General features: G+C 38.3%; 3 protein-coding genes across 3 annotated transcripts; 2 read left to right on the forward strand and 1 right to left on the reverse strand.

Moving 5' to 3' along the window:
- Window positions 1-878: 878 nt before the first annotated feature.
- LOC145737482 (52 kDa repressor of the inhibitor of the protein kinase-like) lies at window positions 879-4,723 on the forward strand. Its single transcript, XM_081992186.1, is given in 4 exon segments — window positions 879-1,736; window positions 1,738-1,813; window positions 2,493-2,734; window positions 4,679-4,723. Coding segments are annotated over 4 exon segments (1,221 nt in total).
- Window positions 4,724-17,353: 12,630 nt separating this feature from the next.
- LOC145737483 (uncharacterized) lies at window positions 17,354-17,992 on the forward strand. The gene has a single exon (XM_081992187.1). It carries the CDS (start codon window positions 17,354-17,356, stop codon window positions 17,990-17,992), a length of 639 nt encoding a protein of 212 aa, XP_081848313.1.
- A 1,300-nt stretch (window positions 17,993-19,292) lies between these two features.
- LOC145737484 (uncharacterized) lies at window positions 19,293-23,202 on the reverse strand (the record flags this gene model as incomplete). The annotated part of the gene is made up of 1 exon (XM_081992188.1): window positions 19,293-23,202. A coding segment is annotated over one exon (1,041 nt), but the record flags the coding sequence as incomplete, so codon positions are not given.
- Window positions 23,203-23,459: the final 257 nt, after the last annotated feature.

Below are 23,459 nucleotides of genomic sequence, written 5' to 3' on the forward strand. Positions count from 1 at the left end.
ATTTAAAAAGAAAATTTAATCATGCTTGGTTGGATCAATATTCACCATGGCTAGTATATTCCAAGCGACTAAAAGGTGCTCTTTGTAAGCATTGTGTTTTGTTCCCTCCGCCCATTAGCACTGTGAGAGGAATTTTGAGATCGTTTATGGTCAGGCCATATACCAGGTGTCCAAGAGCACCCTGGACATAGGAGATTAACATGGGAAAACGGTTTTGATTTTTTGCGCCTGTACGGTTGATTTGATTGAAAAATCGTATTAATGAAAGTTGTAGTACCTATCACGGACTAGTTTTCTGTATTTTTTTCGGATCTCTAACTTGAGCCCTTTCGCCGTAAAACACGAACAAAAATGAGAAAATTTTAACTTTTGGCCTGCACTGTATAGGCGGTTGTCGGGCAACGGGTAAACAGGTCATTGTTGCGGGTACGGTTGCTCGGCAACCGCTTATACAGTGCAGGTAAAAAGTTTAAATTTTCGCATTTTTGTTCGTGTTTTACGACGAAAGGGCTCAAGTTAGAGATCCGAAAAAAATACAGAAAACTAGTCCGTGATAGGTACTACAACTTTCGTTAATACGATTTTTCAATCAAATCAGCCGTACAGGCGCAAAAAAATCAAAACCGTTTTCCCATGTTAATCTCCTATGTCCAGGGTGCTCTTGGACACCTGGTATAAAGTTCAAAAATATGCATGAAGACTGCCGAAAGCATGCAACGACCAACCTTCACCAAACGGCGACAAATGCTGCAAAAAATTTTCTTGACAATGTTCCTGTAGACATCCAACTGCAAAGTGGACACCAAAAAGCAATCGATGAAAACAGACAAATATTGTCATCAATTATTTCTTGTATAGTATTTTGCGGTACACATGATATGCCTCTTAGGGGCAAACAAGCAGATGAGGCTGTTTTATTAGATTTATTGAAGTTGAGAATCAATTCAGGGGACGACAAATTAAAGAGTCACCTGGAAAAGTGCCGTCGCAATGCAGTTTACACATCGCCAAAAATACAAAACGAATTGATGAATTTATGTTGCGAAGTTATTAAGGAGAATATAATTAGTGAGGTTCAGAAGACCATGGCTTACGCAGTCTTAGCTGATGAAACAGCAGACGTATCTGGGAAAGAACAACTGTCAATAGGCGTGCGGCTCTACGACGAAAGTAAAAGAAAAATCAGAGAAGAATTTGTAGGGTTCGTTGAATTAAAAGCACAAAATGCTTCCGCAATTGCCGAAGCAATTGACAATTTCTTAATTAGTTCTAACCTCTCAACCGAAGATTGCGTAGGGTTTGGATTCGATGGCTGTTCTACAATGGTAGGGAAAGAGGGGGGCGTACAAGCCATTTTGAGAAAAAAATATCCTCGTGCTTTATATTTTCATTGCTCAAGTCACAAACTCAACCTTGTTGTGAATGATGCGAACGCAGTGCCAGAAATTAGAAGTACTGTCGCCACTGTAAAGGATGTGATAACGTTTTTCAGGGAATCGACTACACGTCGAAACTACGCTCCAAACCTATCACGATTATGTGAGACGAGATGGTCCGAAAAATATAAATCAATCAGAAAGTTTTCTCAGCATTTTTCAGAGCTTGTGAAATCTCTAGAAACGTTATCCGTAGAGGGAAATTATGCCAGCAGAAAATCTGCATATCAGTTGCATTCAGCCGTTACAAAACCAGTGTTTATTGTTACTCTACAAACAATTGCCAAATATTCAGCAGTTTTTAGAACCAGTAGTTAACGCACTGCAAGCTAAATCGATCGACATGATCTCGGTAGGGGATGTTCGATGTTCAGAGTGTAATCCTGAACATACTATGACAGATGTCAATAAGGTTAGGTTGGTTTTATATTATTATTAGACATAAGACAAGTTGATGTTCACGCTCACCATAAAATGATATATTGATGATTAAATTAATATACATTAAAAATATGTACTTTCATTTGAATTCAACATAAAACATGGCGCAGTCGTTTGTCAAAATATATTGACAGAAGTTCAGTTAACTAAGTCTAAAGTAATTGAATCAAGTTTCAAGTGTGGTGTGAAGTACAAGAGAGTAGGTGAACAAAATGGCCGGAGCTAACGCAAGTATCGGTGTAAAGTTACCCCCTGATTTTGACCTTCAAGCACAAATTGCTGCTGTGGAATGGCGTTTCTGGAGAACATGCTTTGAAGACTATTTAATAGCCACAGGCCAACAAGACTCATTAGATAAAGTAAAATTATCTATCCTAAGAAATATTATTGGGAATGACTCAGCAAGAATCATGTCAACGTTTGAGGTACCTGGAGATGAACCAAATAAATTTGAATTTACCATGAGTCTAATCGACAAATATGTTAATCCAAAAGTAAATGAGACTTTTGAAAGATATAATTTTTTGAAGCGAGTTCAAAAAGAAGGCGAATTGTTTGAGCACTTTTTGACGGATTGTAAACACCTTATACGTTAATGCAATTATAACGAAGTAGACCCAGACCAGACCCCGGAGGAGAAGGCATTAAGGGACAAAATTGTGATGGGTATAAAAGATCCAGTGACCAGGGAAGCCCTACTACGTTTTGAAAAGCTCACCTTGGGAAAAGCCATCGATTTGTGTAGAACCAGTGAACTCAGCAGGCAACAGAATCTACAATTCCAGCAGAATGGTGATGAAAGGCAAAGGGACATACATGCTGTTAAAAAAGTAAACAATAGAAAGTTAGAGAGAGAGGTAAGTGATAGATCTAAGGAAAAATATGAAAAGTTTGAGAGAAAAAGTGATAAATTTAAGTGTAGAAGATGTCAAACATTGCATGGACCTCGTGCATGTCCTGCATTTGGTAAACCTTGTAAAAAATGTGGTATACTAAACCATTTTGCAATAGCATGTAAAGTCAAAAATGTAAAAAATGTAAACAAAAATTCTGAGAGCGATAGTTCAGATGAATTTTATATAAATAATGTTAAAAGCTCTTGTAATAATTGTAAAAAATGTAAATTTTGCAGAAATGAAAATATGTGGGATGAAATTATAGAAATAGAAAATAAGAAAGTAAGGTTAAAGCTTGACACAGAAGCAGATATTAGTGTAATTCCTAAAGAAATATTTCAGAAAATGGATACACATTTTAAGACTAGAAATACTGGTTGCATTATAAAGGGATTTGAGGGTACTAAAGCAAAGACTGAAGGTATTGTAAATTTGCTTTGTAAATACAAAGATAACAGTATATATGAAGACTTTGTTATAATTGAAGGTGCCACAAAAGTTAATAGGTGGTCAAGCATGTGTAAACTTAGGTTTAGTAAAACGAGTAAATAAAGTAGAATTAAGAAAACATAAATGAAAATGACTTAAAATCAGAATTTATTACTAAGCATAATGATATATTTTGTGGCTATGGAAAGTTTGGTGGAAAGCATGTAATTACTACAGTTGAACATTTTGAACAAGTATCACACCCCCCCACCAAAGTTCCACGAGTCATAAAAGATAAGTTTAAAAAAGAACTGGATAGGTTGATAGAGAGAAAAGCAATAGTAAAAGTGTATGATTTTGATCCTCGAGCAAGTGTTAACCGTATAGTTGTTATTGAAAAGCCCACTGGAAAACTGAGATTATGTCTGGACCCTTCTGACCTCAATAAACAAATAATTCGTAAACATGGATTAGTTCCCAAACTTAAAGACATTTCATCACAGATTTTAGGTAAAAAATATTTTACAGTTTTTGATTTAGCTGAAGGGTACCACCATATTGAGCTTGATGAACATTCTTCTTGGAAATGCTGTTTTTCAACCCCTTTTGGAATGTATAAGTATATAGTATTACCTTATGGTTTGTCAAGTTCCCAGGATATATTTCAGGAACAAGTAGAAAATAATTTTTCTAACATAAAGAATGTACAAATATGTCATGATGACATGATTGTCATGGGATCTGACAAATTTGAACATGATAGAGCAGTTGAACAAGTAGTACAGCGAGCTCGACAAGTAGGTGCTAAATTTAACAAAGATAAATTGCAGTATTTTCAAACAGAAGTAAAATTTATGGGACAAGTTTTTTCAGAAAAAGGAATAGAAATCGATCCGGATAGAGTAAAAGCTTTAGTATTATTGGAAAATCCAAAAAATAAAGTTGAACTTCAAAGAGTATTAGGTTCATTTAATTATGTAAGAAGGTATGTTGTAAATATGGCACAATATATACAACCTTTGTGTGAATTATTAAAATCAAATACTGAGTGGCTATGGCTTCCTAAACATGAAGAGTGTTTTAAAAAACTAAAAGAGATTGTTTGCAAGTCACCTGCATTAACACCTTTTGATCCTAGTAAAAAAATTATCTTGCAGTGTGACGCTTCAAAAAATGGTCTTGGTTGTTGCATGTTTCAGAAGTATCAGGGCAATTTAAAATTGGTTGCTTGTGCTTCTCGCAACATGAATGATCATGAAATAAATTATAGTCAAACAGAGAAAGAATTTTTAGCTATATACTTTGCTACTCAGAAATTTCATAGTTTTATATATGGTTATGACATAGATGTACAAAGTGACCATAAACCAATAATTGCGATAATGAAAAAAGCAATTTGCAAAATTGGTTCAGTTAGATTGCAACGAATTAGGCTTAAATTACTAAAATATTCTCTAAATGTGTACTATGTTTCAGGAAAAAATGTACAATTTGCTGACATGTTATCTAGGTCAAGCTTAAAAGAAACTGAATATGATAAGGATATGTTTGATATGGTACATTTAGTGTCAAAACATTTACCAATAAGTGAGGAAAGGAAATCTGAACTTCGACTAGAGACCAATAAAGACCCAACTCTGTCAAAAATAATTGATTTTTATTTCAATGGTTGGCCAAACAAAACAAATAATATCATCTCTCAACAATGTAAGTTATTCTATAACCTTAAAGAGTCAATTTATGTAGAAGCCGGTATCGTGTTTCTTGATGAAAAAATTATTATTCCTGAGAGCCTTAAACAACCAATGATTAAACTTTTACATAAAGGACACATAGGCATAAGTAAAACTATCAATAAAGCTAGGAAACTGTTTTATTGGCCGGAAATGTCACAAGATATTGTTAACTTTATAAAAAAATGTAGAACTTGTGAAAAGTTTATGTCCAGTAATTATAGAGAACCTTTATTACCACACTTTATTCCAAAGTATAGGTTTAACAAAGTTGGCACTGATATTTTGGAATATGGAGCAAACCCATACTTAGTTGTCGTTGACTATTTTTCACACTGGATTGAACTGTACAAATTGAAAGACAAAACGTCTAAATCAGTTGTAGATGCTTTCCAAGATATTTTTACAAAATTTGGATATCCTTCTTATATTATAGCAGATAATTTACCATTTTTATCGAGGAAATGTCATAGTTATTACTCCAATAAAGACATTACTGTTTTAACATGTACTCCACATTATCATCAGAGTAATGGTCTGGCGGAGAAAGCAGTGAGTATTTGCAAACAAATCCTTAGAAAGTCATTTGAAGAATGTACTGACTATAGAGAATCAATTATGGAATACAATAACTCAATCTTAATATCTTTGGGTGCTTCACTAGCACAAATATTACAAAGTAGAAATTTGAAAACAGAACTTCCTATAATGGGTTCAAACTTAGAACCAAGAATAGTCAGGGACATTTTTAACAAGTTATGTGTCAAAAAACAGAATATGACATTACAATACAACAACACAACTCGTAAAAAAACCACCATCTTTGAAAAAGGGGATAAAGTAGTGATTAAAAGTGCAAAAGACCGAATTTGGCATAAAGGTATCGTTATTGAAAAGCGTAAAGAACCTAGGTCATATTGGATAAAAAAAGAGAGTAATGGAAAAATTGTTAGGCGAAACTCCTTTCAAATGAAACATTCACAAACAAGTAATAAGGAATTTTCATTGGACCCTCGATTGTATCCAATTGACGAAACTCAGTTCTCCCATACTCCTACGACTAGTGACTTTAATAACTTATCATTAAACAACGAACTAAATGGTAGCACATTAAACAACGACACTGAAACAGTATATAATTCAGATGGAAATGAATTGATGTCAACTCATAACAGAGTATCGCGTTCAAGGATACCAGTTCCAGATGGATCAAATTCATTTACTTTCATTAGTGCAACACGTTCTGGTAGGGTAGTTAGACAACCCCATAGACTTAATCCTTAAGGGGAAGGTGTTCGATGTTCAGAGTGTAATCCTGAACATACTATGACAGATGTCAATAAGGTTAGGTTGGTTTTATATTATTATTAGACATAAGACAAGTTGATGTTCACGCTCACCATAAAATGTTATATTGATGATTAAATTAATATACATTAAAAATATGTACTTTCATTTGAATTCAACATAAAACAGGGGAACACATCAGAAATATCAAGGACATTCTCAGAAATGACCGCGAGTTTCCTGATAGAATAAGTAATGAAATACTTCAAAACGCACGAGCTGTTGCAATGGATTTGAACATAGAAATTTCGGTTCCACGTCTTGCTCACAAGCAAACACATAGAAGTAACCCAGCGGGCCCTGTAGTTTCCATACACCTTTTTAACATTGGAAGCCTCTATAGTGCATTTGTGTGTAACAGTTTGTTACACTTAGTTACTTAACTCGTTTTATTACTTTCAACGTTTTTTTTTTTTGGTGCGTTCTCGCATACCCAAACAATACACAACCAAAATATTAACATCACTTTTCGAAAAGATTACCTGTAAATTATTGCACGTACATGTTATAAAAATGAAGGTGCCCTTACCTTTTTACGATCCTATCCTTATCTGCTTTTTTGGAGATTGGACGTGATAACAATATACGTGCCCTTACCTTTTTACGATCCTATTCTTATCTGCTTTTTTGGAGATTGGACGTGGTAACTTTATACGTGCCCTTACCTTTTTAGGATCCTATCCTTATCTGTTTATTGGTAATTGGACGTGATAACAATATACGTGCCCTTTACCTTTTTACGATCCTATCCTTATCTGTTTATTGGTAATTGAACGTGATAAAAATGTACGTGTTCTTACCTTTACTTTTACTTCTCTATTTTTTTTTTGATAATTGCACGTACATGTACAATTATTAACGTTGCTAAAAATGTTACGTAACCCCGGAATATTGCACCATTGTGCTTCCACGCGAATTTCTTTTAATGTTATTTGGTGGTTCTGAAAAGAACCGATTTTTTTATAAAAGGTTCTTAATAATATCAATAATTATCAAGCACCTTTTCCGCCTCGGCCACCACTAGCACGCAAGCAACGGCCGTTTTCTCCACTTCCACGCCGTTATTGTACATCTCCGTGTGGAATCGGAGACGTACTGCCTTGGATGAAAGTGATTTCTTCTCGGTCATTTCGTCAACCGTGAACTGCAGTTTGGCCATCTCTGCCTTCGTACGTCTTATTTGGCGCGTCAACTCCCGCCGGATGTTGGCTGCCAAATAGAACGGTAAAGCACCCCGTTCACCACTCGACATCGCTAACAACTGAAAACTGAACCACGATGCGCTCCGGTACCATATTTATACGGCCCGGCAGACCAATCACGTCGCTCCGTTTGGCAAAACCGGGGTGGGTGTGGCTTGTTAACGGACTCGGAAAACGTATAAATAGTCAAGGGTAGTTTTTTTCGTTTCAGTATCGTTTCGCCCACCGTCAGAAAAGCAGCGCAGCAACCATGGCCGACGAATTTGACTTCTCCGACACAGACGACAATCTGCTGGAACAAAGTTTTGTTGCAGGGATTGAAAATCTTTATGAAAAGGAGTTGAAACGCCTGACCCTACTCCTTCATTCTTTAAAGGCACTTCTTTTGAAAAGAGAGAAGGGCCTTGAAAAGTTTGAAAGGGAAATGGCTAAGAAGCATGAGGAAATTCTTCGTCTTCTAACTCAGCTGAGGAGCCTGGACAATGCCATTTCGGACATTGACAAGATCCTGGAGTTAGCAGAGCGACGTTTATCTGTTCATGCTTCAGAAAACTAAACAATTTACATTGTTTAACAATAAATCGGTTTTTTTAAAAACCACAAACATTTTACTAAAAAAAATTCGTAGTTCAACTTTATAGTACACAACATAAATACATACTGAATATACGTACAAACTAACCAAAGTATTATTATTGATTGATAAAAGCAGCAAAATAACATACTGTTTACCGTTAGTCAGTCCGGGCCGACGGTCGTTCTAGGCGTCATAACAAACGCTCCGTCTAGGCAACGGTACAATGGCGCCACTCGACCGACCGCATGGAAATTTTCAGTTGTTTTTGTATTTAAACGTAAATATTGCATTGCTAAAATGTTTTCTAAGGTCGTACAATTATATTTCAAATCAAATTTCTTTTAATTATATTTTGTGGTTCTGAAAAGAACCGACTCCGTTTGGCAAAACCGGGGTGGGTGTGGCTTGTTAACGGACTCGGCGAGAGTATAAATAGTGCCCGTTTCAGATCGCAACATTCAGTCGTATTGTTCCAGTTATGGCGTCCAGAGACCTCCCACTTCCACAGCAAGCGCTGTTGCAAATACGGCAACTTCGTGCTCAATGTCGTCGGTCGGATTCACTGCGAAATACGGAGTACGACAGAAGATTTAAAAGACGCCGTCGCCGAAATCGACAAGGAAGCAGATTGTAGATTGCCTAAGATGCAGAAGAGTGTTCTACAACTTAGGCAAAATATCAGTGCCCTTGACGAAACAATAAAAAAAGCTAGTAAAAAAAATTAGTTTTTTTACTAGCTTTTTTTAGTGTTTCATAAAAAAAACGGTTTTTTTAAAAACCACAAACATATTACTAAAAGAAATTTGTAGTTCAGCTTTATATTGAACAATATAAATACATACTGAATATACGCACAAAACTAACCAAAGTATTATTATTGATTGATAAAAAGCAGCAAAATAACACCCTGTTTACCGTTAGTCAGTCCAGCCCGACGGAGTGGCGCCACTCGACCGACCGCATGGAAATTTTCAGTTGTTTTTGTATTTAAACGTAAATATATCTCCATTACTTACAATAAACATTGCTTAAAATGTTGTCTAACGTCGTACCATTATATTTCAAAGCAAATGTCTTTTAATTATATTTTGTGGTTCTAAAAAGAACCGATTTTTTTGGAAAAAAAAGTTAAGAATATTAAAATTTTCGCATCTGGACAACAAATCGTTAGTTTTATTGGCAATCTCTTGAACTGCCACCGTCAACTGCGATTGTTAAATTAACAAAAAATAAGGTCAATATGAAATATTTTTATAATACAAATTGTGTTATATAGCATTAGGGTGGGTCCTAGGAGCATACTGCTGCCAAAAAACTTAATATTTTTGATTTTTTTTTCTAGGTCTGATGATATCGAACTTCTTCGCTTCATTTTCAAAGTCAAAAAATGGGGTTAATATGGAATATTTTTATAATACAAATTGTGTTATATAGCCTTAGGGTGGGTCCTAGGAGCATCCTGTTGCAAAAAAACCTAATGTTTTTGATTTTTTTTTCTAGGTCTGATGATATCGAACTTCTTAGCTTCATTTTCAAAGTCAAAAAATGGGGTTAATATGGAATATTTTTATAATACAAATTGTGTTATATAGCCTTAGGCTGGGTCTTAGGAGCATTCTGCTACAAAAAAACCTAATATTTGTGTTTTTTTTTTTAGGTCTGATGATATCGAACTTCTTCGCTTCATTTTCAAAGTCAAAAAATGGGGTTAATATGGAATATTTTTATAATACAAATTGTGTTATATAGCCTTAGGGTGGGTCCTAGGAGCATCCTGCTGCAAAAAAACCTAATATTTTTGATTTTTTTTTCTAGGTCTGATGATATCGAACTTCTTCGCTTCATTTTCAAAGTCAAAAAATGGGGTTAATATGGAATATTTTTATAATACAAATTGTGTTATATAGGCTTAGGCCTTGACTTTTTTAATTTTTTCGGGGCATTCCCCTACTTTTAAAAGTACTGGATTATTTCTTACCGAATAAGTCTTGAAAAACCTGATCAATTTTGACTTAAGCTACATCATTCGACGGGGAAAAATTTGAGTGATCTGTGTATGTGTTTGCGTTGCTGTGAGTGGTGTGGTCCCTTCGTAATTTGGAGGAGTTCGTTCAAAGGACCGTATGCTAAAAACGGAAAAACATTATTGTTTACATTACTAAAAGAGATAACACGTTAAACGGGAATTTCTCTGCTTGACTCCCAGACAATGGCGGGCTATCGAAGCAATATTGACTGGACATCTGAATGACTGAATACCGCTTTTACAAGCTTATTTGTTATTACTATTAACTTACCGCAGAATATCGAAGCAATAAAAGTGGAATTTTTCTTTGACCATGGCAGTCGTTTTTAAATGTTGCAAAACTAAATCGCATAATAACTGTATATGCATTCAGTGTCATGGGGTGTTCCACAAAAGCTGCTTGCAGAGGCGCCGCGGGGTGGACATTGTACAGGACAACCTGATCTTATGTTCCCCTGACTGTTCCGAGCTGATCCACGCGTCTGACCCGGATTTTCTTACCAGTTTCCGGCATGTACTCAGCGAACTTAATACAGATCTCTCTAATAAAACCAATTATATAGAAAAACTTAAAATGGATAACTTGTTATTTGCGGAAGAGGCCGAATCTGCAGAACGAGAGCTTTTAAATGAAAATAAGCTGCTTAAGGCTAGGCTCTCCAGTGCTGCCAGAGATCGTCTAAATGATTCCATGAGTCCGGCTCTGACATCGGTTGCCACCCAGACTTGCTTTAGTGTTCCCTCTACTAGTGATATGGCCTGCCAGACCTCCGATGGCTCAGCCGACGTTGAGGCTGAAGTGACCCAAATGCGGAACACTATGCTGGCTCTGGAGGCTAATAGGAGCGCGTACGAAGAGGACCTCCGCAGGGCGCTTGACGCCCTTTCTGGGTTGAAAGTGACGAATGCTGAAATGCTCAATACCATAGAGACTCTCTCACAAGATAACGCATATTTGACTAAAGAGCTGGAAGAGCTGCATCGACTGATGCCCCGCTCGCTGTCTTGCAATTCGGACCCTGTGAACTTGGTTGGTCCTTCTGCGTCCGGCGGGCGCCCCACTATCTCGCTATTTCATGAACTAGCTACCTACCAGGCTTACGGTGCTCGTCCAAGAGCTCCCTGCAGGGACATCTTTGTCAAGTACGGCTTACTGACTTTGCCTTCACTCTTTGTATTGGAGACAGCATGCTTGGTACACAAAAACAAAAATAAATTTCCGCCGCCCCTACGGACGCACGCTTCTCGGCGCGAGTACAATATACCTCTTCCCATTCCACACTCCAGTCTTGTAAGGGATTCTCTCATATACAAGGGCATTAGAATTTACAATCACATAGATGACAACCTCAAAAGCATGATAGATATGAGAGAGTTCCGGCGAGTGCTGGGAGGGGTACTACTTGAAAAGGCTCTTTATAGAGTAGACGAATTCTTTTTAAATGTCTGAGTGTGAAGCTGTCATTTAGGTTTAGTTTTTATATTTTATATTCTAGTATATTTTTATATTTTACATTAGTAAATAAGGTTTGTAGCGGGCTTTTTAAGTCCAGCTGTATGTTGTAATTTGCGTAACTTTATGTTTTTTTTTTTTGTTTGTTTTTGAATGCTTTGTCAATAAGATTGTTGTCGTGACGTCTTGGACAATAAAGTACTTTTACTACTACTACTACTAGGACGGGTCCTAGGAGCATCCTGCTGCAAAAAAACCTAATATTTTTGATTTTTTTTTTCTAGGTCTGATGATATCGAACTTCTTAGCTTCATTTTCAAAGTCAAAAAATGGGGTTAATATGGAATATTTTTATAATACAAATTGTGTTATATAGCCTTAGGCTGGGTCCTAGGAGCATTCTGCTACAAAAAAACCTAATATTTTTGATTTTTTTTTAGGTCTGATGATATCGAACTTCTGCGCTTCATTTTCAAAGTCAAAAAATGGGGTTAATATGGAATATTTTTATAATACAAATTGTGTTATATAGCCTTAGGGAGGGTCCTAGGAGCATTCTGCTGCAAAAAAACCTAATATTTTTGATTTTTTTTTTCTAGGTCTGATGATATCGAACTTCTTCGCTTCATTTTCAAAGTCAAAAAATGGGGTTAATATGGAATATTTTTATAATACAAATTGTGTTATATAGGCTTAGGACGGGTCCTAGGAGCATCCTGCTGCAAAAAAACCTAATATTTTTGATTTTTTTTTCTAGGTCTGATGATATCGAACTTCTTCGCTTCATTTTCAAAGTCAAAAAATGGGGCTAATATGAAATATTTTTATAATACAAATTCACCGGAAAATTTTGGGAAAAAAATTTTGTTAACTAAATCGGGGTTGCTCTACAACCCTACGTAATCTTCGAAAATCCGATCCGCAACCCTTTTTTTTTCCCCCCCTCCTCACAGGGGGGATCGAAAAGGGTTAAAATTTTAGCAGATGGGTCTGCGGGCGACCAGTCCTATAGCAAAGGAGTTAAAATTTGGATATCCCAAAGATGAGGATTTTTCCCCCCCTTTCAACCCCCTGGGGGGAAAAGGAAGTGGTGCCCCAAATGCTCCCCCCCAAACCCCTCCCACACCCCAAAGTACAAATTGATCGCATCAAGGTTTCTCAGGTCTCGGGCAATAAACTGTAGCCGCCTTACGCGCATGCGCAGAAAGTTGACCTTCGGGGGGGATGGTAGGTCAGTCATAGGGACCTCAAAGACCTTGAGAGGTCTTTTACCAAAGTTATATTGTGCCAGATACAAAAATTTTTGAAAAAGGGGGGAGGGGGGGGATGACCCCCTTTTCCCCCCCGGCCCCCCTCTGTGTGTCCCTCAAGTTTGGTGGTCCTAGCTCTACCCCCCTTTAAGTTATGGAGCCTCAAAGTGTTTGCCGCCCCCAGAAGGAAGGTTGCCGCCCCCCAATTTTGACGCCAATTTTTTTCTGGACACTATTCGGGCCCTTCTAACACCCCCCCAAGGGACAACGCGTGGAAATGATTTTAAAAAAGTTGCCACCCCTTGCCGCCCCCAACTGGGTGCCACCAACGGGTCTTCCCAAGATTCCCCCCCATGCCAAAGCCCATCCCGATCGGTCAAGGGGTTTCCGAGTTATGAGCTATAAACCGTTCGCGCATGCGCACAAAAATTCTTATTTTCGTTCGAACACAGTGCCCAAGTGGACACCGGTGCCGGGCTCAACTCGCCACCAAGTCATGACTCTGCCGAGATACAGGTATAAACATTTTTTGGGGGGGGGGGTGGGGGGAAAACTAAAGTCCTACGTAAAAAGTTTTTGGGGACCTTAGTATGACCCCCAAATTTGGTTAGAATCCCCCCATAAACCTGGGCACACCAGCCTGTCTAATTAAGGAAGCAAGTAGCATTTTCGGTAGTTTCAAACTTTGAACCTCCATAACTCCCGAACGGGTTGAGTCACCATCATGAAACTTGCAGGACATAATAAGACCCCCCTCCTGCATCGATTCCTGGCAACTGCGCAGAAGTGCAATGATGGGATGCGCAGAAAATTTATACATTCGCGAGGCCGAAATTCACGTTCCCTATTGACGGGGTGGAATCGTTATCATACAATGATAACGAATATTGGCGGCGTTCCCTGATAATACCATACATTGATTCACTCATTTCATCATTGAATATTCGATTCTCCCAAGAAAATACTCCGGCGTTTGCTTTAAGCAGGCTACATCCCTTGTATATGACAAAAACCAGCATTACAGACCTACACAAAAACGCAGAATCATTCCAAGAATTTTATAACCTGGATATCACCGGAGAACTGAACCTTTGGCATAATTTATGGGTGACGAAGGCTTTATCAGATGATCAATTAAGGGACATAGAAGTAGTTGATCTGTTCAACGAAGCCAACATTTTTCACCCTGCTGTCAGAAAGGCATTAATTATTTTAAGCACTATCCCATGCACCACAGCGACCGTAGAACGGTCCTTCAGTACGCTGCGAAGAGTTAAAACGTGGCTTAGAGGCACCATGGGTGAAGAAAGGCTTACGGGTTTATGTTTGATGAACGTACATCGTAATTATTTAAAAGACAACAGTGAGTTTATTGAAAAGACTGTCATAGACAAATTTTCGGCAAATCCGAGAAGATTACTGTTAAATTAATATATACATACATAATATATATATTATACATAATGTATAGTATAATTATGTATAATATTTTGTTTTGTGTCATCATCAAAATTAATGAATAAAAGTAAATTTTCATGATTTTTTGTTTCAATATACCCGACCGACGATCTTTTCGAAACAGGGGGCTGATTGTGTAACCATTTCGAACGTCGGTCGGTAAGATTTATACGTCATTTTGAAATTTGCTCCATATATTAAACTTCAAAAATGACGTATAATTCTTACCGACCGACGTTCAAAACGTTACACAATTACCCCCCAGGTATAAGCAGCCCCCTGCCTAAAGTGACCATACGTCCGTCATTGTGACGGACAGTCCGTCATTGAAGAAGTGGGTCCGTCATTAATATTTGTCCGTCAAAACGTCCGTATTTCAAGTATTTATGGATTTATACAAATTAATGATAAAATAGCTTGTTAAATGACCATTATATTGTCACGAATAACATAAATTGCACTAGGTTCCGTTACCTAGTCGGGCCCCGGTCTCCCCTAGTGCACTGTCTGAATCAGCAAGACCGGCAAATTGGGGTCACGATGTGGGTATTTAATCAGCGTCTCAAGCCATCGACGATTACCGAACTCTGGGGTCATCCCCAGAGGGAGGTCACGAGCGACAGTCCGAACTTTCTAGTGCCCGGACGGCTCGTTACACTTGGACGGCTTGGCGACACTTCAGAAGGGCTTACGCACCTACCACTAGACGTACACACCCACACACCCCCTCTTGGTCAGTGTTCACTGCCTAATAAAGAAGACATACTTAAGCTACGATCTTGTTTCTCTTCCTGCGCCACCCCCCTAAACGTGACATGGTGGAGGCGCCCCGTTCAATCCCCGTCTATTAATCTTCATATTGATAGACACACCCTCGCCAATTGAAGCCAATTAAGTCACGGGAAGAAGATGAAGGAATAACAGAGAAGAAAGAAGAGAGGCAAAGACCAGAAGAAAGAAGACAGACAAAGAGAGAGAAAGTAAGAGAGATCACGAAGACGACACAACAATGCCCACCCCCACAAGTTCAAGCACACCCCAGAAGAATCAAGCGAGTTTTGAAGGACCAGCCTGCAGGTCCGCAGTTGCTTGAACTGAGTAGGGCAATATCAAGAACGGCCTGTAGGTTGCCCTAAACATTTTAGTGTATAGGATCACATATTAGTTTGTATAGTATTGGGTAAGATAAAACTAAATTTTTTGATGATTAGGTTTCGTAAAATAAGTGTATGTATAGTTAATGAAATAACAATTTTTTCTAGACCAGTGACGCCATTCCCGACCTAGGTACTTTGCTGAGGTAGCAAAATCGCGCAAGTATCAGGTGTTTTGTTTATAATAAGGTCAGATGCTAATACATGTTATGTCTGTTTATGTTATTGGAGTCGGGCTTGTTTGCTAATTAATTGTTGACTTTAGGGGCCACCTAATTACCTCGTTGCGTCCATCGACAAATTGACCTGATTAAAGAAGCGAGAAGAAGAGGAGCAAGCCTAGGAGAAACCAGCATCTTCGGATGGGTTCCGCACCGTCGGTTCTACAGCCGCGTGCACCCAGAGTCCCTTAAATGACGGGCTGAAGAAGGTTCTCCAGATGGGCTTAGAAATGATGTATAGTAGTCCAAAGCAACGTGTGCTAAAAAGAGAGCACGCAATGGACCAAAGATGTCGAAGCTAAGCGATGGATTTCCGCTTAGACAATGTAGTGCCGAGAGAAGGTACTAGAAGATGGTGCCCGATGCAGGGGACAATTTACGCTTAAATGAGAAGGCAAGAAGATGGACGCAACAACAAGGTTGAAAGGTGACCCAACGAAAGGAATAAGTGTTTTTTGGGTATGCAAACATGGCAACGTTTAAAAATCGAGAAGTAGTTAAGATATTTGTTCAATAAAGTTTTTCCACCCCTTTTCTAGAAGATAAGTAACATGTGTTAGTTTAAGAAGTAATATTTGATGATAGGTTGGTTTAAATAAAGTACTCCCCCACCTGCATTAGAAAATAAGAATAGAAAATAAGTGAGTTGATTTTGTAAACATGGACTTTTAGTGTTCGGGGCGAACACTTGTTGGAAGGGGGAGATGTCACGAATAACATAAATTGCACTAGGTTCCGTTACCTAGTCGGGCCCCGGTCTCCCCTAGTGCACTGTCTGAATCAGCAAGACCGGCAAATTGGGGTCACGATGTGGGTATTTAATCAGCGTCTCAAGCCATCGACGATTACCGAACTCTGGGGTCATCCCCAGAGGGAGGTCACGAGCGACAGTCCGAACTTTCTAGTGCCCGGACGGCTCGTTACACTTGGACGGCTTGGCGACACTTCAGAAGGGCTTACGCACCTACCACTAGACGTACACACCCACACACCCCCTCTTGGTCAGTGTTCACTGCCTAATAAAGAAGACATACTTAAGCTACGATCTTGTTTCTCTTCCTGCGCCACCCCCCTAAACGTGACAATATTATTGCACGGCGCTCACCCGCTATCAGGAACATTTATTTTATTCGATTTTACATTCGATTAATCATTCATTCTACTGCCCTGCATAATTTTACTTGAAATGTGGCGGCATCTAGCGGCAAGCTTTGAAAACTTGAATTTCTTCCATTAACTATTTGTAGTCATATTCTCGTGATTAATTGCGCAGTTTAGCGTTCTCCCGGTAGGAAAAACAAATGGGGTTAGGTAGAATGTTTTGTTTTGCCTTTGCGCCGCCGCATGCACATGATCATTAAGTGGAAATATTAACCGCTTTTAGTTTAGTTTCTTTTTGAAGTTCAAAATTAATTTTTAGTAATATCTTTGTATCTGTAACTGTTTGACTCTGCCCTGGTAAGTTGAAATATTTTATTTGAACACTTCTAAACTACAGGGGTGGGCATAAGTCACCTGGCAGCCTTGAAAACAGTTCATGCGTCAGACCCACCACTCTCGCTCGGATTTCAGGTGCGCGTAGCAACGCGGCCGGGTGAGCATAAGTTAGTATGCTTGTCGACCTCAAGCAAGACAGATCAAACCGGTTTTTTGCGTTGTTAGATTGTAATTTTTGAGTAAAATGGCACAAAACGTTCGAGTCAAGTTTTCATTATGAAAAGTACCTAATTATGAAAGCAGCCGATCCTTTTTTCGAGAGACAAATCTTGTGGAGTGATGAAGCACAATTCAAGGTTGATGGCAGGGTAAATAGGCATAACTGCGTTTATTGGGCCGATGCTCATCCTCATGAGATCCTCGAAAAGGAAGTGAATTCTCCTGGAGTTATGGTTTGGGCCGGAATGAATCATCGAGGGATAGTTGGCCCCTATTTCTTCGACGTGTCCGTTAATTCGGAAACTTACTTGGAGCTTTTACAAGAATTACGCGTCACCTTGGATGAGGACGACAGATTCGAAGGACGGAACATAATTTTGCAGCAGGATGGCGCCCCGCCGCATTTCAGCTTGGAGGTTCGCGCTTTCCTCAACGAGCACTTCCCAGGATGGATTGGTAGAGGTGGTTGCATTGGTTGGCCCCCAAGGTCTCCGGACCTCACAGCGATGGACTTTTCAATTTGGGGCCTAATGAAGAACCGGGTTTATACGCATCCGATAGCACATGTCGAAGATCTCAAACATTGGATAACAGTCGAGTTCGATATCATCAATGAAGACCTCGCGATGCTCGCCCGTATTGTTAATTCGATCGAAAAACGTTATTTGAAGTGTATCGAGATGAACGGTGACCATTTTCAACACCTATTATAAATATTTTTGTGTTATAATGAAATAAAACGAACGTTTCTTAAACTTGTGTTTCCGTTTTATAAAATTTCTTGAATTTTTGCAAATTTGCCAGGTGACTTATGCCCACCCCTGTATATAAATTATTACTAGTTTACTAGTGACAGTATAAGTACTTTAAGTACTTAATTTTCAAGACGTTTGGGCGTGGCACCTTAAAATTTTTCGCCTACGGCGCTTCTTTTGTCCGACATTGAGCCTCAAAAATTATGGTCACTTTACCCCTGCCCCCTCCTAGCTGAAATCCTGGGTACGCCCTTGTGTTGGCGACTAGGCCAGATATCTGTTTTGCAGTAAACTTGTGTAGTAGATTTCAATCAAAACCTTCACAACTACTTTGGCAAAAACTGAAAAGAATCTTGGGATATCTCCAAGGAACGGTAGAATATAAGTTATTTTATCCAAATGATGATAATAATCTGCTAGTTGGCTATGCAGATGCAGATTGGGCAGGTGATCTAGAAGGAAGAAAATCCACAACTGGATATCTATTCAAGATTTTTGGTTGTGTAGTATCTTGGACAACAAGAAAACAGTCAACTGTGGCGTTGTCATCTACTGAGGCAGAGTTTGTAGCATTGTGTGAAGCTGCAAAAGGAGTATAGTTGGTAAGTTTATTGGAGGATTTGAGTTTCCAAAAGACGGTTTTCACTATTTTTGAGGACAACCAATCTTGCATGCGACTGACAACCAAGTTTGAACATAAAAGGCTAAAACATGTAGATGTAAAGTTTAACTATATTAAAGACTTGATCACTGATAATGTACTTAATGTCATGTATGTAGACACAAATAATCAGGTTGCTGATGTATTAACAAAAAGTTTATCATGTAACTTGTTTTCTAAACATGAATGTATTCTGATTTGGTTTGTTTTAGCAAATAAGTTTTTTAAATTATTGTATTGAGGGGAAGTTTTGATCGTATGTCCAATACAATAATTGTATGTGAATTGGCAACAGTGTTGTAGCTGTCTTTTACAGTTATGACGTTTGGCGGCTCTCTCTTATTAGGTCTAGATTAGATTAGTTCAGTTGTTGTTAATTGCTTTTATTCACATGTTAATTGTACTATTATTTTTCACTGCACTTAACTAAATTAAACTTAGTTAATTCACTTTTTACTTAGTTTGGTTCCACACGCAACCTTTACAATAAAAGGTTGATTCTTCGATATAATTCGGAACTGGGCAGACACAAAAAGTTAATTTTGCTGTAGGATGTTAATCAGTTGGAAAATAAATTGTACGTTTGATAGATATATATATATATATATATATAATATTTATTTCACAGTACCGCGGTACAGTAAAAAGGGCTATCGGCCGCGTGGCCTTTCTGCCCATGGTACATGCAAGAGAAAAAAATAAAATAAATTCTGCTCAACACACTTAATTAACATAACAATAATGTCTATATACACTAATATTTACATACATACAGATGTTTTTCACACTTAGTTGAAATGCTCCAACAGAGTGGAGTAAGGAAACGTGAAGCGGGATTGTCGAGTTGGTCTTTGAAGGGAAATAGGGTTTATTATGTTCCAGTTCTGGGGGTTGTTGTTCCATTTTGTCAGTAGTTGTGTTAGTCGTTCAGTAATTCTTGTCATTTTAGTTCGTTCGTACAAAAATTCATTGGATGGGTTGTGAAGCGGGTTTTGGGGGTGTCTGATTTTTGTTATGAGTCTAAGAGCAATTTGTTCTGTGACCTGTATGTGTTTTTTTGTCTTGTCAGTTGCATTTGCTCTTAGTATATGTCCATAATCAAGTAGAGGTCTGCATATAGATTTATATATTTTGGTTGCGGTCTTTGTACTTATTCCTTTGTCTTTGTATGTAAGTGTTCTGAAGTGTTTTGTTCTTTTTATGATTTCTTTTCTTACGTTTTGTGTATGTTTGGTAAATTTTAGTTTTTGGTCAAGTGTTATTCCTAAGTATTTTACGTCTGGTTTAGGAATAGTTTTGTTTCCGTCTGCTGTTATAGTAGGAGAGTTGTCTTTAATTTGGTGGTTTGTTAAAAGTAGCTGGTTTTTTGTGGCGTTTGGTGTCAGTCTCCATTTGTAGAACCACAGCATAGTCTTGTCTGTCAGTATTTGCAGCTTCTCTGCAGCTTTTGTTGTAGTTTTGTCATGCACCACTAGTGCAGTGTCATCAGCGTATTGTAGTATGTAAGCATGTTTGTTAATGTAATTTTTGTCATGTAATTCGTGGTTGTAAATGTCATGGCAATATATATTGTAAAGAAATGGCGATAGAGGAGACCCTTGTGGCAAACCTTGTTCAGGAGTGAAAGGAAAGGAAAGGGAGTTGTTTATGCGTATTTCTAGTTGTCTGCTTTCCAGTAAGTTTTTGATAATATATAGTAAATATTCCGGTGTATTCAGTTTGTGCAGTTTGTATAAGAGTCCTTTGTGCCATACGCTGTCAAAGGCTTTGTTTATGTCCATAAAGAGACATGCCGATTTCTTGTTTTCAAGGTGTGTTGTTTGTATGTTATTTGTCAGTATAAACAGCGGGTGTACAGTTGAATGTTTGGGCTTAAAACCGAACTGGTATGATGGTACGTGTTGTCCAATTAGTCGTTGTAATCTAGTTTTAATAATGTTTTCGTATATTTTGCTCAGTACTGGTAGTAATGTAATAGGTCTGTAATTTTGAGTCTCCGTATGGTCTAAACCGGTTTTTGGAATGGGTATTATTATACCCGTTTTCCAACTATTTGGCAGAGTATTAGTTCTAATGCATTTGTTGAATAAGCTTAGTAAGGTTTTGTGCGTTTGTGGAGTAAGGTTTTTTAGAACTTTGCTTTTAATATTGTCTTTGCCCGGTGCAGTGTTTTTGATTTGTGTCATTGCTTCGTCGAATTCTGTTTCTGTGATAAGTTCATTTGCAAAGTCTACATTAGTGTCAAAATAGTTGTTATACAAGTCATTTATTCTAGTCAAGTTTTGATGGTCAAAGTTAGGATGGGTAGAAAATGCGAAAGCCTTTTGAAAGTGCTGGGCGAATGCGTCCGCTTTTTCTTTGTCTGTGTACAGCTCTGTTCCATTTTCTTTTATGGTGCCGATGTTGTGGTTTTTTTTATATTGTGAAAGTTTTTTAATTTTTTGCCAGTACGTTTTGCCTGCGTCTTGTTCAATTTCTTGGCATGCTTCTAACCATTTGTCTTGTTTGTATTGGTCTATTAGTGTTTTGACGTTTCTGTTGAGTTCGTTTAAGTTTATTTTCAATTCGTTATCCTGCGTGAGTGAGTATAGTCTGTACAGTTCCCTTTTGCGTTTAATTAGTCTTAAAATGAATTTGGGCAAAGTATGTTGGTAGAAACTGTTTTTTGTGCGAGGTGAAAACTTTTCTATGGCTATTGTTAGTTGTTTCTGTATGTTTTCCAAGGAACAAGTTTCCGCATTTGATTGAATATAGTCATGTACGTATTGTTTTACTTTTTGTACGTCTGTTTTATTTAAGTTTAGTTTTTGAGTGTTAGTTGATGGAGTCAACGGTTGTGTTTGTTGAAGGTCTAGGTCAAATGTTATAGCCAAGTGGTCTGACCCGAGTTCGTTTGTCAGATTTACATTATTTATCACATTAGCCAGATTGGCTGTGTGAAGTAATAAGTCCGGAGTTGAGTCCGGATTTCCTGGCATTAAAAATGTTGGTGGTGTTTGCTTCTTTATAAAGTCTGAGTTGTCCAGAAATTTATTGAGTTGAGTCGTCTTGTTTCGATTGAGGTTGAAGTCTCCAATAAGGATAGAATATTTGTAAAGGCAAGCTTTGGTTAGTATGTTTTGTTCTATGTTGGAGTGTGGATGAATGTATACTAAAAAAACATGAATAAGGTCTTGTTGATAGGGAATGGTAAAGTGGAGGCAGTCGTTTAATGGATTGTTAAGGGATGGTGGATTTGCTCTCCCTAATTTAACTTTAGGTCTGAGTAGTACCGTAGCACCTCCTCTAGCGTTTTGAGCTATATTGCCATGTTTACAGATATATAGCCAGTCTCTGTATGTCGTAATTTGTCCCGGTTTGGTTTTGGTCTCTACGAACATGCAGCCGTCAGCGTCGTTTTGTTCTATGTAATTATAAATAAGATGTTTTTTGTGATTTAATCCGTTGATGTTGGCGTATATAAGTTTTAGATTGAATGTTCTATATTAGTAATTGTTTGTCTTAGTTGGTCAAGGGGTTCAGTCTGGGAGGTTCTGTCGGGCGATAACATATCAATCATCAAAATATACATATGGTTTCCGAAGAAGACCACTGAAGTGTCCACATTGAAATCTTCAATAAATCGCTTACGCAGTTTCTTGATTAGTTCTTCTCTGTTATTGTTCTCTGTCTTGTTTAGTTGGTGTTTGTATTTGTTTATTATGTGGTCGTGTGTTGTAATAGGTGTATGAACTCGGCTGTGTGCTGTGATTGAATTGGACACTTCAGCTGTCCTTTTATTAAGACATTTCACCTTCACGTTCGGAATACCTTCAATGGGAGCAGTGGGTCGTTTGGCACACTTCATGCTCCAGGCAGCATGATCGTCCGAGTTGCAGGTTGCACACCTGACTGGTAGAGGAGAAGTGCACGCACTCGTTGGATGAGTGCCCTGGCATCTGTTGCACTTCAAAGGCTTCCTGCAATCCTCCGAACGGTGGTCGTAAGCGTTACATTTGCTGCAGGGAGCAGGAATAGGTGGTGGAGGTTTGCTTTCTATTATCCTGAAGATGCGCCCCAGAAAGTGCACAAACCTATTTGCCATCAGACGCTCGTATGTTGAATGGTCTCCAGTTATCAGTCGTATCATAAGCGTGGGCGCCCCTCTTTGTCCCGATATGATTCTTTTACAGAATCTTATTTGAGGGTAAATACTCTTCAAGTGGTCAGAAAACATCTCGTCCGTAATGTCAAAATCGACACCCGTGGCGACCGCAGAATACGATGGTGTGATGTTCCGGTTGGTGGTTGTTGTTGGTGATGACGTATTGTTGCTTTTTTGGACTTTGAACGATGTTATTATGCCACGTTGTTTGAGAAGCTCAAGAGATTTGGTTGTTGTTTCCTCATCGTTGGTTTTAATAAGGAAATTCGATTCTTGTTTTATTATAATGTCCTTGTTAGATTTGTTGATTTCTTCCCATTTGACGGCAAGTTGCACTCTCGTTAGAGTTGGTGGTGAGGTGACGTAAAACGCCAATTTAAATGTTGGGTTCCTAAATAGGTTGTTGGTCATAACAATTGATGAAGGAGGGGGTGAAGTTTGAGTGGAGGTTTTTTCCCTGTTGGTTGTAGCTCGTGTTGCAGGTTTTTCTAAAGCCGGTCTTTTAAGGTCCTGAGTAGGGGTTGTAGGGTTTGACGATGAGGGGGTAGAGTTTGGTTTCCTCCCCCTTTTTTTAGTTTTCGGCTTTGTAAAGCCATCGTCCTGGGAGACCAAGTCCGACT

Source organism: Ips typographus, linkage group LG14, assembly GCF_016097725.1.
Source record: "Ips typographus isolate SLU linkage group LG14, UJ_Ityp_2.0, whole genome shotgun sequence".
In the NCBI taxonomy this organism is placed as follows: domain Eukaryota; kingdom Metazoa; phylum Arthropoda; class Insecta; order Coleoptera; family Curculionidae; genus Ips; species Ips typographus.

What these genes read in the sequence shown, in the direction of transcription:
- LOC145737483 (XM_081992187.1), top strand. Translation starts at nt 17,354, where the DNA reads ATGAAAGCAGCCGATCCTTTTTTCGAGAGACAAATCTTGTGGAGTGAT.